We start from the raw sequence: 16,477 nt of genomic DNA, 5'->3' as shown, positions 1-16,477 counted from the left end.
TCATATTTCACAGCGTGTTGTTGTACAAAGAATATTACCGGCACTAACTTCAGAGTTTGTTAACCCAGACATGGTGCCATTTGTATTGCCCAATGTTTTGCTGATAGCAGAAGAGTGCACCAAGGAGGAATATGCAAAACTCATCCTGCCAGACCTAGGGCCTGTGTTTCGTCAACAGGAACCTATTCAGGTTTGTTTTCTTCATCCTGCTCAGATTTGTTTTATAATAGGATTTTTAAGTATTTTTTGGTTGAGATTTGGGTAATAGAGTATTTGTTCTGTATATGATTTGGGTAATAGAGTATATGTTCTGTATATGTGGTCCCATCTTCTTATATGTTAATATGAATAACCACGTACAATTTGAACTGTGTATCTACATTACATTTCTAGAGATGCTGACATGAGGGCAAAAGTGTAAGGAGATTCAGTGATCTACCCGAGGAGGTTGGCATTATGATATACAGGGTGAAACCTTCTGATTTATGCCCTTTGTGCTATGTTAGCAGGAAGAGCACGCATTTCTTACTTTACAACTACGGACAGAATTCAAAGTTGTATATTATTACCCCCTCCATATTTCAGTCACATGTAGGCTAGTGTCCTGTGGCAGAAATCTTCTTTTATGCACACTACAATGCAACTGAATTATGTTAAAAAATAAAAAAATAAATACACACATTTGCGGTGGGCTGGCAGTTCCCTCCTTGGGATTCCTTCCTTGGTCCTATGGCCATATGGGGTTACTGTGGAGTGAAATATGGGCTTTTCTCTATCTCTTCTCTTTTATAATCTTACCTGACCTTGATCATGGTTAGGGAATGGGGCTCCAGAAAGATTTTCTGCTACGCAGATGTGGTAGATGCCTTCTCCATCTCCTTGCTCTCTTTTGACCAACTGATGACGCGGTATGGATTTCCCGCCCTCTGAACGGCTCCATTATATTCAGACGCGGCACCACATGATTTCCACGCTGGGTTTATACGGTGGTATCTCTACCGACAAGGTTTGAACAGCTATGTTGTCAGGGCCCAATGGCTTGCCCTTTGATTACTGGATACTGGTCTGCGGTTGAGACTCTGGTGTCCCAAGTTCTAGGTTCCCCTAGACCCTGTTGTGTATCTCTTGCACCTTTCCCCAACATCTCTGGGTAAGAAGCCAACCAAACGTCCCCTGCATATATTATTGGCCATCTTTGGTCCTCATGACCCCTCACCTGTCCCCTCTTATACCCTCTCTCCTTTTCTGCCCTTCTCCCTCTCCCTTCTTTGTTCTTTATTTGTCTTTTGTGTTGTCTGACTTGTGCAGTCTGTTGATTTTATGTTTATATTCATTCAAGGGATGCAACTAGAGATGAGCGAACTTACAGTAAATTCGATTCGTCACGAACTTCTCGGCTCGGCAGTTGATGACTTATCCTGCGTAAATTAGTTCAGCCTTCAGGTGCTCCGGTGGGCTGGAAACGGTGGATACATTCCTAGGAAAGAGTCTCCTAGGACTGTATCCACCTTTTCCAGCCCACCGGAGCACCTGAAAGCTGAACTAATTTATGCAGGAAAAGTCATCAACTGCCGAGCCGAGAAGTTGGTGACGAATCGAATTTACTGTAAGTTCGCTCATCTCTAGATGCAACTTTGTTTCTGGGTATGGTTGTTTTATGCTAAATCTGTTTATAGTGTTTGTTTTTCCATATTTTGTTATGAATATAGACTTGATACCCTTAGTTGCCTTCAGTGTAACATCCTTATTGAGTTATTCTACTAGATCGGTTCGTTATTTCAGTTCTACGCATTGCTTCTTGCTATCTGTACGCCATGGTTGGCTACTACATTTTGTACATTTTTCGTGTATTTGATGTTTTTCTCTTTGTTTCTACAAACTCATTTAATAAAAATGTTACAGTTTAAAGAACAAAACAAAAACGCACACATTTGCATGCTGCATAAAAAATATCTGTAGTAAATCTGCACGAACACTTACATTTATGCTGTCTGTGAATGTGTTATAAACACAGTTCTAAAACACTAAACTTTTTATCAATTGTAATAATCATTCCAACCTTTCATTTTCCATGCCGTCAGGCTAGTAACATGGTAAGTGACTGTGTTTATTATAATACTGGTCTTTTATGTCTCTTAAAGCATTTTTTTTTTTTTTTAAGTAAACTATAATCAGATTTTTTTTGTGTGCCTTTTTTATTATTTGTAGATACTTCTAATATTCCTGCAAAAAATGGATCTTCTTCTGACTAAGACTCCACCAGATGAAATCAAGAACAGCGTATTACCTATGGTTTATAGAGCCCTGGAAGCACCATCTATACAGATTCAGGTAGCTGTTGTCTTTTACTGCTTTGTGACTAAATTATTTACTTATGTTTAACCAGTTAATTGTCATTTTGGCAGTAGTAAAAACTAGCATTGCATGGAGTAGATTCAGCTCTATTGTGTTAGTCCTTCCACCTAGCAATGGCTGAAAAGTTCTGCTCGTATGAAAGTCTGTGTCTGAACCTGTCTAGTTGAACCATGAAACAGAAATGTTCCTTTATTACAACCTGCTATGAAGCACGATAACATTTCAGAGAATTTAAAGTTTAAAAAAAGAGTCTGACCAAAAACTCAAGGAGGCTCACTCTCTGCTGGCTTCTCCTTGCCCTGTTTGGCTAAATTGACAGGTCTCCACCCCAATGAACAAATAGGAAGAGACCTTTTCAGTCAAGCCCAGTAGAGAGTTGGCAGCAAACAGTCAGCCCCTTGACATTGATCCATTCATGGCTCATTTTTGCACTAAGGTTTCTCTGAAATGTAACAGCATTTTGGATTGCAGTATAGCAAGTTGTAATGAGGGAGCCTGTCTGTGTTTCATGCTACCCGTGATTTACTGAGAAAAACTACCTGTCAGGTTCTCTTTAACCCCTTCCCTCCCTAGGATGTATGCATGCTACCAAGTTGCTAGCCTGGTAGCACAACTGGACGTATGCGTACGTCCTAGCGATCTCCTGCTCTGCGTGATGCGCTGCAGGAGATCGTCTGCAGGACCCGGCTTTCAATCACAGCCGGGGTCCCGCCACAGCTGCTGGGGCTGCGCCAGTCCAGGCAGCATGCTCCCCCTGTTCACCAAAGACTGCACCGTGATACGTTAGCGGGTTGCCATTGGTTGCTATGGCAGCAGCAGGTCAGATGATTACCTCTTGTATGCCTGCTACGGAAGCCTGTGAGATCTAGCCACAAGCTGGATCGCACAGGCTGTACTGTGTGCAGCTGATCAGGTCATAATGTATTGCACCATAGTATAACCTGTAAAGAGTGCTAAAAAAAAAAAAGGTTCTTCAATAAAAGTATAAAGTGACATTTTTTTAAAAATAAAATGCCCCTTTCCCAATAAAAGCCGTGTATTATCATAAAAAAAAAAAAAAAACACAAATCATATACATAATAGGTATTGCCATGTCCGTAATGATGTGTGCTATAAAGCTATAATGTAAATTATCCCACATGGTGGACACTGTATAAAAAAAAAAAACAAAAAAAAAAAACACAAAAGCGCTAAATTTGCTAATTTCGGTGCAAATAGAGGAATAAAAAAAGATCAAAAGGTAGCATTTATTGCAGAAATGATACCAATAAAAAGTACAGCTTGTCCCGCAAAAAATAAGCAGTCACTCAATGGCGTCGGATAAAAAAAGTTATGACTGTCGGAAAATAACACAAAAAAGGGAAAAAAAAGAATTTTGCTCAGAAAAGGGGGGAAAAAAAACATAAAAGCTATATAAAATGGCTATCACCATAATCATACCGACCCACAGAATAAATATAACATCACTTTTACCTCGCCAGAAATTTTCCAGTTTTTCACAAAAAATGCTGCATGTTACAGAAAAACTCCACTTATATAAAGTACAACATGTCACGAAAAAACAATCTCCGAATCGCTCCGCTCAGAAAAAGCGTTCTAAAGTTATTACCATTTAAAGAGACACATGTCAAATAAAAAAATAAAAAGCCTGGTCATTAAGGTAGAAAATGTGTTCATCCTTTACCCCTTAAGGACCAAGGACGTACCGGTACGTCCTTGGTCCTGCTCCCCTGATATAACGCGGGGTTACACGGTAACCCCGCATCATATCACGGCGGGCCCGGCGTCATAGTGAAGCCGGGACCCGCCGCTAATAGCGCGCAGCGCAGATCGCGGCGCCGCGCTATTAACCCTTTAGCCGCACGCTCAGAGCTGAGCCGCGCTGCTAAAACCGAAAGTGAAAGCTGCCGGTTAACTCAGTGGGCTGTTCGGGATAGCCGCGGCGAAATCGCGGCATCCCGAACAGCTTACAGGACAGCGGGAGGGCCCCTTCCTGCCTCCTCGCTGTCCGATCGCCGAATGACTGCTCAGTGCCTGAGATCCAGGCATGAGCAGTCAAGCGGCGGAATCATTGATCACTGGTTTCCTATGAGAAACCAGTGATCAACATAGAAGATCAGTGTGTGCAGTGTTATAGGTCCCTATGGGAGCTATAACACTGCAAAAAAAAAAGTGAAAAAAAAAAGTGAATAAAGATCATTTAACTCCTCCCCTATTAAAAGTTTGAATCACCCCCCTTTTCCCAAAAAAAAAAAAACACAGTGTAAATAAAAATAAAAATAAACATATATGGTATCACCGTGTGCGGAAATGTCCGAATTATAAAAATATATCATTAATTAAACCACACAGTCAATGGTGTGCGCTCAAACAAATTCCAAAGTCCAAAATAGTGCATTTTTGGTAACTTTTTATATAATTTAAAAATGAATAAAAAGCGATCAATAAGTCCTATCAATGGAAAAATGGTACCGTTAAAAACTTCAGATCACAGCGCAAAAAATTAGCCCTCATACCGCCCCATACACGGAAAAATAAAAAGTTATAGGGGTCAGAAGATGACAATTTTAAACGTATTAATTTTCCTGCATGTAGTTATAATTTTTTCCACAAGTCCGACAAAATCAAACCTATATAAGTAGGGTATCATTTTAATCGTATGGACCTACAGAATAAAGATAAGGTGTCATTTTTACCGAAAAATGTACTACGTAGAAACGGAAGCCCCAAAAAGTTACCAAACGGCGTTTTTTATTTTATTTTGTCGCACAATGATTTTTTTTTTCAGTTTCACAGTAGATTTTTGGGCAAAATGACTGACGTCATTACAAAGTAGAATTGGTGGCGCAAAAAATAAGCAATCATATAAATTTTTAGGTGCAAAATTGAAAGAGTTATGATTTTTTAAAAGCAAGGAGCAAAAAACGAAAATGCAAAAACCCCCGGTCCTTAAAGGGTTAAATAGTGAATATCATGTAACATTGCAATAGTCAGAGACACAAACCATTTTTGTAATATGTAGTTGAATTTATGTACTTAATATATGCAGAAAAGTCTGAAAAGCATCAGTGACCTCTAGTGGCCAGCGCAAATGTTACAAAGAGAAATCTGATGTGACGACAGTTTGAACTGAAGCTGACCTTTCCTACTTATGTGATGAGCTTTTTAATGACACATTAAGGTGTTTTTACATGGGCCGGTAGTGGGTGCAGCGAAACAAAGTATATTCTTTGACTACACCTTTTAACAAGTAAAACCTCACTAATTCTAGACTTTTAGCCTTTGCAGTTTAACACTTATCCAAAATATTTTGTATATTTGATTTACGGTATATACCTGAACTTAAGTTGTCTGTATACATTTTTTATTTTATTATTGTTTAGGAGCTGTGCTTAAACATAATCCCTACATTCGCAAACCTTATAGATTACCCATCTATGAAAAATTCATTGATACCAAGAATTAAATCCGCTTGTTTACAGACGTCTTCACTTGCTGTGAGTATACACAATAGATATTCTCAATTACTGATGATTTTCTGTGTTTTCTTTGCCCCCTGTAAACGCTCTAGTCTGCATGAGTCTGCATGAGAATGTATTCTGCACAATAAATACAGCACACTTACTCCTCACCTTTCAGGTGTGGACATCCCAAGAAGTCTCCCGAAGAGCGCAATGGTCGTAGTAAAATTGTGACAGTGCCTCAAAGTCATAGTAGTTTTATTATTTTTAATACTCTAACATAAAAAGGGTTTCAGACCTCAAGGTGTAAACAAACAGGTACTTGGTTGATAATAGATTAATAATGTTAGAAATAATAAAATGTAGCTGGTTAATCTAAAAAAATCACTGGTTTATTATATTAGGATTAGAGCCGTTGCTACAGATCCAGTTACATTGCATATGTAATACAAATATTAGTAGATAAAATACACAGTATGTGTATATATTAATAGTGATACAGTGTCAGTTTGGGAAGAATAATAAAAAGCAATATGCTCCTTTGCTGTAAAGTTCAATAGTGTCTTGAAATAGTTAATGACATTGGAGTCAGGGGAGCAACGATATACGCGATCGGCTGTAGTTGTCTCCAATAGCAACAGTCTGATATTTTATCTGCCTTGGAAGGCTCCGGGATTAGCAGATGTAGATATACAGATAAAGTGGAAAAAAATGGCGGAGGTGCTGCACAACAAGAACATGAAGCGAGGACTCGAGCAGCACAGGACAATAAAATGCTTTTATTGGTATAACGGGGACAACGCGTTTCGGCATGAATTCATGCCTTCCTCAGGTCCACTTACAGTGCCCAAGAAGATGCTTGTGGTAGTATTGCAGAGCTGGGTAGAGGTCCTGTGTGCGTCTGTGCTGCCGCCGGCGGCTCGAGTCCTCGCTTCATGTTCTTGTTGTGCAGCACCTCCACCAAACAATTTTTTTCCGCTTTATCTGTATATCTACATCTTCTAATCCCGGAGCCTTCCAGGGCAGATAAAATATCAGACTGTTGCTATTGGAGACAACTACAGCCGATCACGTATATCGTTGCTCCACTGTCTCCACTGACTCCAATGTCATTAACTATTTCAAGGCACTATTGAACTTTACAGCAAAGGAGCATACTGCTTTTTATTATTCTTCACAAACTGACACTGTATCACTATTATTATATATATGTTTTTATATATATATATACACTGTGTATTTTATCTACTAATATTTGTATTACATATGCATTGTAACTGGATCTGTAGCAAGGGCCCTGCTCAGATACCAGTCCTTCATGCTGATTTTTTATAAAATATCTTATCCTAATATAATAAACCAGTGATTTATTAGATCAACCAGCTACATTTTAATATTTCTAACATTATTAATCTATTATCAATAGTGCTCCGGTGGGCTGGAAAAAGTGGATACAGTCCTAGGAAAGAGTCTCCTAGGACTGTATCCACCTTTTCCAGCCCACCGGAGCACCTGAAGGCTGAACTAATTTATGCAGGAAAAGTCATCAACTGCCGAGCCGAGAAGTTCGTGACAAATCGAATTTACTGTAAGTTCGCTCATCTCTAGTTATCAACCAAGTACCTGTTTGTTTACACCTTGAGGTCTGAAACCCTTTTTATGTTCGTTCATCCATTGGCACTTAGGGTATAGTGCAACTCCGTTCCTCTGTCTAAGCAAGTTATACATACACATTTTTAGCTATAGTGTGTGGCCACCCAATTAATTATTTTCCCAATATTTTTAATACTGCTTACATCTTTAATTCTCTTATAAAGTCTTTTAATTTTTTTAGCAAGACTTAAAGTGGTACTCCGGTGAAAACCTTTTTTTTTTAAATGAACTGGTGACAAAAAGTTAAACAGATTTGTAAATCACTTCTATAAAAAAAAAATCTTAATCCTTCCAGTAGTTATTAGCTACAGAGGAAATTCTTTTCTTTTTGGATTTCTTTTCTGTCTGTCCACAGTGCCCTCTGCTGACACCACAGTGCCCTCTCCTGACATGGACAGAGGTGTCAGCAGAGAGCACTGTGGACAGACAAAAAAGAAATCCAAAAATAAAAGAACTTCCTCTGTATTATACAGCAGCTAATAAGTACTGGAATATTAAGATTTTTTTTAATAGAAGTAATGTACAAATCTTTTTAACTTTTTGGCACCAGTTGATTTAAAAAAAAAAGTTTTCCACCGGAGTACCCCTTTAAAGACTTACTAGTGATCAAATATTGCTGTGGAGTCCTAGCCATACTGCTGGATTACAGCCACAACAACAAAGAACGATGGGTGAGATTTATCCACACCTGTGTAGAGAATCAGTGGAGCAGCTGCCCATAGCAACCAGATTTCTTTTATCATTTTAAAAAAATGCCTTTAAAAATTAAAAGAAGCGATATGACCTATAATGTAATGTTTGGTAGTAGAACGAAATAAAATTAACTGAATACATTTTTTCTCCATTATGTACAGGTAAGGGTTAATTCCTTGGTCTGCTTAGGAAAGATTTTGGAATACCTGGATAAGTGGTATGTTCTGGATGAAATTCTACCTTTTTTGCAACAAATCCCATCCAGAGAGCCGGCAGTTCTAATGGGGATTTTAGGTATTGCTGTTTATCTTTATATACAGATTTGGTTATCCAGTATGTATAAAATAAAATAACATATCTAATTCTTAACAGGAATATACAAATGTACCTTTACACATAAGAAGCTTGGTGTTACCAAAGAGCAGCTGGCTGGAAAAGTGTTGCCTCATTTAATTCCTCTCAGCATTGACAATAACCTTAATCTCAACCAGGTAAGTGTGCTTTGCTTTAGTATGCCCATCTCGGACATTTCCCACTTTTTTTGGATCGAAATCTATATCTAGAAAGACTCCCAATCCCCACCCCTGCCCTCCCGCACCTCCCTTCACAGAATATGAAAACAGCCAAACGGACTATTTTAGGGTGTGTTCACACATACAGGATCCTGCGCAGATTTGATGCGCACGATTTGTAACTACAGATTAGAAGCTGTTTAGTTTACATTGAAATCTGCAGCAGCCAATCCTGCACATCAAATCTGCGTACGTGTGAACGTACCCTTAGGGTACGTTCACACGTACGCAGATTTGATGCGCAGGATTTGATGCACAGGATTTTCTGCTGCAGATTTCAATGTAAACTAAATGACTGAGCACAGCTTTTAATCTGCAGTTACAAATCCAGCGCATCAAATCTGCGCAGGATCCCTTAATCCCTTAACGACGCAGGACGTATATTTACGTCCTGCGCCGGCTCCCGCGATATGAAGCGGGATCGCACCGCGATCCCGCATCATATGGCGTCGGTCCCGGCGCTCATCAACGGCCGGGACCCGCGGCTAATACCACACATCGCCGATCGCGGCGATGTGCGGTATTAACCCTTTAGAAGCTGCGGTCAAAGCTGACCGCCACTTCTAAAGTGAAAGTGAAAGTGACCCGGCTGCTTAGTCGGGCTGATCGGGACCGCTACGGTGAAATCGCGGCGTCCCGAACAGCTGACAGGACACCGGGAGGGCTCTTACCTGCCTCCTCGGTGTCCGATCGGCGAATGACTGCTCCGTGCCTGAGATCCAGGCAGGAGCAGTCAAGCGCCGATAACACTGATCACAGGCGTGTTAATACACGCCTGTGATCAGGATGAGAGATCAGTGTGTGCAGTGTTATAGGTCCCTATGGGACCTATAACACTGCAAAAAAAAAGTAAAAAAAAAAAAGTGTTAATAAAGGTCATTTAACCCCTTCCCTAATAAGTTTGAATCACCCCCCCTTTTCCCATAAAAAAAATAAAACAGTGTAAAAAAATAAATAAATAAACATATGTGGTATCGCCGCGTGCGTAAATGTGCGAACTATAAAAATATATCATTAATTAAACCGCACGATCAATGGCGTACGCGCAAAAAAATTCCAAAGTCCAAAAAAGCGTATTTTGGTCACTTTTTATACCATTAAAAAAATGAATAAAAAGTGATCAAAAAGTCCGATCAAAACAAAAATCATACTGATAAAAATTTCAGATCACGGCGCAAAAAATTTGTCCTCATACCGCACTGTACGTGGAAAAATAAAAAAGTTATAGGGGTCAGAAGATGACATTTTTAAACGTATAAATTTTCCTGCATGTAGTTATGATTTTTTCCAGAAGTGCGACAAAATCAAACCTATATAAGTAGGGTATGATTTTAACCGTATGGACCTACAGAATAATGATAAGGTGTTATTTTTACCGAAATATGCACTGCGTAGAAACGGAAGCCCCCAAAAGTAAAAAAATGGCGTTTTTTTTTCGATTTTGTCGCACAATGATTTTTTTTTTCCGTTTCGCCATGCATTTTTGGGTAAAATGACTAATGTCACTGCAAAGTAGAATTGGCGACGCAAAAAAATAAGCCATAATATGGATTTTTAGGTGGAAAATTTAAAGGGTTATGATTTTTAAAAGGTAAGGAGGAAAAAACGAAAGTGCAAAAACGGAAAAACCCTGAGTCCTTAAGGGGTTAAAGGGGTTCTCCGGTGGAAAACTTTATTTTTTATTAAATCAACTGGTGCCAGAAAGTTAAACAGATTCGTAAATTACTTCTATTGAAAATCTTAATCCTTCCTGTACCTATTAGCTGCTAAATACTACAGAGGAAATTCTTTTCTTTTTGCAACACAGTGCTCTCTGCTGACATCTCTGTCCATTTTAAGAACTGTCCAGAGTAGGAGAAAATCCCCATAGCAAACATATGCTGCTCTGGTCAGTTCCTAAAATGGACAGAGATGTCCGCAGAGAGCACTGTTCTCGTGATGTCAGCAGATTGCTCTGTGTTCCAAAAAGAAAATAATTTCCTCCTGTAGTATTCAGCAGCTAATTAGTATTGGAAGGATTAAGATTTTTTAAAGAAGTAATTAACAAATCTGTTTAACTTTCTGGCACCAGTTGATTTAAAAAATAAATAAAAAAAAGTTTTCCACCGGAGTACCCCTTTAAACTGTTTCTGCAAACAGACATAGATTGGAGTGGCAGAAACAGCTTAGTTCATGATGCTACCTTGTTTCCAGAAATGGTTATTCACTTCTATGGAAATACGCCACAGTTTTTGTAATTTTGGCCACCTCTGGCTGCTGAAACCAGGTAGAACTGTGCCAGAGGGCCTATTAGAGCAATGGATGTCAATGGGGTAGAGTTTTCTTACCATCCACCATGGTGCCCCCCCTCCGATTCTATACACCACAGACACCAACTCATTTGAATGTCCACCGAGGAATAAAACATTGGTCAGACTTATTTTAGAGAACCCGGGCTGGCTTCTAATTGGATTAGCATTTGGCCAAACTATACTCCCCGTGAGTGTCACATAAGGGGGTGTGAAACATCAGATCTACCACTCAATCGTAAGCAAATCGTAAGCAAATGTCAGTTTAAATAGGTTAAATTCTTTTATATAAATGGTGTTTGTCTGTGTCTTTTTGTACTGTAAATTCTGACATATAGCAACTTTTTCCTTTTCTCGTTTAGTTTAACTCATTCATGGCTGTTATTAAAGAGATGCTGAACAAGTTAGAGGCAGAGCATAAAACTAAGCTTGAACAGCTACATATTATGCAAGAGCAGCAGAAGTAAGTGAACTTTGTATATGCTATGCCTTGTGTGTAAAATGTGGACTGTCCAATTATATGAAGCTTTTCTGCATGCCAGTATACAGCATCACCACTTCATTGAATACAGTTACGATGAAAAAACTATTTTCCGAAGTGTGTAAAATAAATAAATAAATCTAATCAGACTAAAATGTGAACTGAGGCGCTGTTCATTCCCAATTTCTTCCAGGTCTTTGGATATAACAAATCAGTTGAACATATCTGGAGAACAAGCTAGTAAAGCAAACAGTCAGGTAATACAACCTGTAACAGTATTTATTTACTTTTTTATTGAACACAAAAGTTTCTTCTTTAGTTATGTTATGGATAACTGTTGTGCTGCCAGAGTCAGTGCGATGTCTTATCATTGTGGGATCAAGCACATTGAAACCCAATTGTCTGATCTTTCCCATACATATTAGGTCAGCCAATCCCACTGAAATTGGCAGGTTCCTCCAACTTTTATCTAACGTGTATGATCAGCTTAGGTTCTGCTAAGGTTGGGAGCTGTCTTAAAAATGTTATCACTATAAGGATGAAGTTTGTTTTTGGTGAATCAGACTAAAAATGTTGATTAAGAGACAGTACTAGTAAATTTGTATTTCCATATATTTGGATTTTTCAGACACATTAGGGGGAATTTACGAAGACCAGTGGCTTATGTAAAATCTTTTCCCTGTCAGTAGCGCTGGATTTGACTGGTGCTGGCCTCTTAAGTAATTCTGAAGCTTCTGTGGTTGCCCATGTGGCAGCTGTAGAAATCTCCAAGCTGTCGTGGATTTCTAGTTTACACCAGTAACTGGAGTATATGATAGTAAATGCAGCAGACTACAGTGGCCCTGTTCCCTATGCTGCAATGTGGCATAAAAGTCACATTTCTCGATCGCTCTTCATTGGGGGACACCTATACTGATGGTTATATGCGCTTGCCACTAGGAGGCGCTGACACTAGGAAAAAAAGTCGGCTCCTCCCTGGCAGGATATACCCGCCTACTGAAAGTGAGGTAATCAGTTATAGCTAGTGTCAGTAGGAGGCAAGACACAGGTCTTTATTATTTTCTAGTAAGGGCTGTTTAGTTAGTCTTTTTTCTGTTTACCTTTTTAAGGTGGAGGTTCAGGAGCATGGCGCTACCTGTTCCCCCATATGCGATGAAGGGGCACAGGCATATAGAATATGTACTGTTAACCCCTTCTTGCCAACGGTCAGCACGTGGAGGTTGTACTTTGGGTCCCTCCCCCCTCTTCGGGCCACGCATTTCTAACCCACATGTATAGCGTGCCGCCAGGCACAGTACCCTGCCCACGTTATCTTCACTATTTGCCAGTTTCAGTCTCTGGGGCAGCAGGTCTCTGCTTCCGCACGGTTGTCCGCTTCCCCAGTGGGGGCGTTATCTGCCCGCTTATTACCTTGTGTGGCCAGGCGCAGTGTCCTGGCCACGTTCCGTATTAGGCTGACTGAGAACTACAGCTGCAGGCAGCGGGTCTCCGGTCACACGCGGCTGACAGTATGGGCACACCAGCCCGCTTACTCATATCTGCTTTGGCCAGGCACAATGTCCTGGCTGCGTTCTTATAGACTGTCCGGAGACTTATAGCTGCAGGCAGAGGATCTCCGGTCCCAGGCTTACTCCTATCATTGTGGCCAGGCGCAGTGTCCTGGCTGCGTTCTTTATGGGCTGACCAGAGACCTACAGCTGCAGGCAGTGGGTCTCCAGTCCCATGTGGCCGTGTTTCCCCGGTGGGGGAGGTACCGGCTGCGTCTTTCAGCCAGTACCCCAACCTTCTTCCAGTAATGTCCACAGATCGTGCGGCCAGTGCCCTGTTCATGCGGACGGGTGCAGCATCTTACCACAAGTTCCCCCCGCTTCTTCTAGCGCCCCCTCCCTTCAAAGTGGGCTGCGCTTTCTGTCAAAGTTTTTAAAAAATTCACCACTGGTCACTCAGATCATTTGGTGGTATTTGGCGCCATCTTGTTGCAATCAATTGTAATTGCGTCCTGGATTTTTCATTTGCTTCTTGAGCTCCCTCTTGTGGCACCCAAGCGCCATTACAGCCTTAGCCTCTGTTTTTATCAGTTTAAGATCTGCAGGGTTCCTTTTCTAGGGAAAGAGTCAGGGGCTGCTTTATTCCTTCAGTCACCCTGTACAGTGGCCTGCCTTAGACTATTTACATTGTCAGTTGACGTATGCCTCTGGCATATCTATTTTCTGCAGGGTTCTCACTCTGTCATGGAACATATGCGCACCAACGTGGCGGGTTACTGCCAGGGATTTCTCGATCCCTCGGAAACTGTCAGGGATATATTCAGTGTCTACCACTGAGTGCCATGCCATGTCATGCCCGTTGTGCCCACGGCCAAATTCTAGTCCTCCCTACCGAGGCAAGACACTGGTCGGGTGCCTTTGCAAGAGTTTTTGTTCTTTTTTTGTATTCCTTGCGGAAGCTAACGGCACTCAGGTCCACTGGTCACCCATCATGGGGGTGTTCTGGCTACAACATGATTCCCTCCTCCACAGGCTTCTGCATCTGCGGCTAGGGCTCTGGATCCTCCTGTCTAGTGCAAGGTCTCCGTGGATTGGTCCTGATGTTGATATGCCGGACAGTAGTCTCTCCTGTCACTCATCTCTCAGCTGTCGCGTCACTGCTGTTGCAAGGTGTCCGACGGAGTGACCCGTTGGTTACTATGGACCCATACCAGTAGGCCAGACAGTGGTCTGCGTGGTCTCCTCAGCCGCCTGTCACTCATCACTCAGCTCATGTATCTGAGGCTGGAGTTCCAGTACCCCACTGCTGTGGAGGTGTATGAAGATGTGTCCCAGTGTGTCCTATGCACCCTAGTTGGGGTACAGGGATGCATTCCGTGGCTCCTCAGCCTCCCTCGATCTCCCAAGGTGGCAGGGATACTATCTTTGGCTCCTAGGCCTCCCCTCCCTCCCACATGCGGCAGTGGGGCACAGTGTTCGCCTATCTGGCTGTCCCCTTTTATCCAGTGCCTGGAAGTGTACTTGTTCAGTATGACTGTTGTCTGCACGGTCTCCATCGCTGTCGGTCTCCCATGACTGGGCTGCCGCGGGCTTGGCCAGGTTTCCCATACCTCTCTGCTGTGTAAGGACTCTGGATGAGGGTCCCTGCAGGTACTTGGGACTGATGAATCAGCCAGACTTTCGTCTGCTGGGTCTCTTACACCGCTCATTAGTTCGGTCGTACTCCAATATCCCACTTTCTGTTTGGGGGTTCGATGGAATGTCCCTCTGTTGCCTTAGGAGATTACCAGAATGGCTCTGTTAATGCCCTTCTGGTCCAGGGTTACACCACGTTGAGGTGTTTCCCTCAACGCTTTGTGTGTGTGAGTGCTTCTTACTTCCATTTGTATTCAGGACTCAAATTAGCTCCTCCGTTCCTTGATATGTTGTTGCAGGGTTCTTGGGGACTACGTTCACCCAGTACCTTGCCCCATTACCTTTGGGCGGCATTTCACTGCTCCTACAGTGCCTGGCATACTTTGTTCATCCCCCTTCCACAGGGGGTACGGGAATCAGGGAGCTTAGCATGGTCTGGGCCTGGATTTCATAGCGACCCCCTTGTTTTACCCTCCTCTATATAGGTGGGGTACCTGGCTTGGCCCTTGTTTTTTTGCTGAGAGCAATCAGCTGAGCTGCACACTTTTGAAGCCTGGCTCTCTTCCTGTTTCTTGGTTCTCTTCTGCTGCTCATACAGACTTGACACTATCCTCTGTTGGAGGAGTTTATGCACTCAGGCATTGAGTGGGTCCTGCCATTGCTCTCCTCCTCCCTCTGTGCAATATCCCTGGAGGGGTTTGTTCCTCCTTCCTTGTCGGTGTTACTTGCGCTACACTGACACTACAGTCTTCTGGAATAACCTTCCCTTTTGTTTCCCCCTCTGTTCCCGTCCTGACGGGATGTTGCTTTGATCCGCTCAGACCGCTGGGGTTCATGTCTGATTATTCACCGTGTCTTGGACACTAACCTAGTATGCTGTGGCGTGTCTTCTTTTCTAGGTTGGCCCTTCTGGTTCTTTGGGCCTTAGGGACGGTTGTGGTCTCGGACAGGTTAGCTCTCCTGCTCCGACGTCTCCGCAGTCCCGTTTTTGGGGTGGTCTTTCTGTACTGCACTTCTTCTTGTCTAGACATAGAAGTTTGTCACCCAGCATGTTTCGCAGACATTGGATTTACTTACTCTACAGGTGTAAATCTTCCAGGCGACTCTGGAACCTCCGTTTCCCATGTCGAACGCGCCGATGTACCATGATGCCCCTTTTCAGGGCATTCCGCTCCCTTTTTGGCCTTATTCCTTCCGTCTCCTCCTCCTTCGTGGGTCAATGTACTCCCGGGGCGGTGGGCGTTCCGGTCATCCGGATTACTCTACTCAAGCTTCTTTCGCCTCCCAGGTGCTTGTGGCGGGCCCCTGGGATGAAAGTTTTTGGTCTGCAGCTGTTCTGGTCATCGATTTTCTGCACCAGGCCTCTCTGCAGACAGTCTCCATCCTTCTTTCTTTTTTCCAGTATTTTTCTGCTCTCCACCTTCCGTACTCTCCTTCTGCTCAGGCGTACGCTGCTCTCCCTGGCGTTTTTTCTGCCATGTTCTCTTGACTTGGTTGACTCTGAATGGGGTTCTCTTATTTGTGCCCTTTTCCATTTTTGTTTCCCAGCCTGCTTAGCCCTCTGTCTGGTTCTGTGTTCCTTGGAGTTGTTTCCTACCTCCTTCTGGGATGGTTCTGTCCCTTCTGGCTTCCTAGTTTTTTTTCTTGTCTCTCTCTATTGACCGTAGCTTTGGAGTCTCTACATAGGACAGTCTCTTCCTTTTGGTCCTAGTCCTTCTCCATGGACAGGGGTTCTCCCGGGAGCTCAGTTTGTGGGCCTCGGTTGTCTCTGCCCGGGATCTAGTCCGCAGGCCTTACGGTCGAGTTGGTTCTGTCTCTGGACAGATTCCCCTTTTGCTGTTGGTTGTTTTTC

At 42.4% G+C, this 16,477-nt stretch overlaps 1 protein-coding gene across 2 annotated transcripts in view; it reads left to right on the top strand.

Moving 5' to 3' along the window:
• The window catches only part of SCYL2 (SCY1 like pseudokinase 2), a 65,250-nt gene that overhangs the window by 29,553 nt on the left and 19,220 nt on the right, over positions 1-16,477 (top strand). For both annotated transcript variants that reach the window (XM_056574619.1, XM_056574618.1), the window contains exons 9-15: positions 14-190; positions 2,209-2,331; positions 5,739-5,852; positions 8,324-8,456; positions 8,535-8,653; positions 11,385-11,485; positions 11,697-11,760. In XM_056574619.1, the coding sequence (XP_056430594.1) occupies positions 14-190; positions 2,209-2,331; positions 5,739-5,852; positions 8,324-8,456; positions 8,535-8,653; positions 11,385-11,485; positions 11,697-11,760 (831 nt within the window). The remainder of the gene's footprint in view (positions 1-13; positions 191-2,208; positions 2,332-5,738; positions 5,853-8,323; positions 8,457-8,534; positions 8,654-11,384; positions 11,486-11,696; positions 11,761-16,477) is intronic.

This window comes from Hyla sarda, chromosome 4 (assembly GCF_029499605.1).
Source record: "Hyla sarda isolate aHylSar1 chromosome 4, aHylSar1.hap1, whole genome shotgun sequence".
Lineage (NCBI taxonomy): Eukaryota > Metazoa > Chordata > Amphibia > Anura > Hylidae > Hyla > Hyla sarda.
Note: the sequence above shows the minus strand (reverse complement) of the source record. Positions and strands in the feature narration are given on the sequence as shown.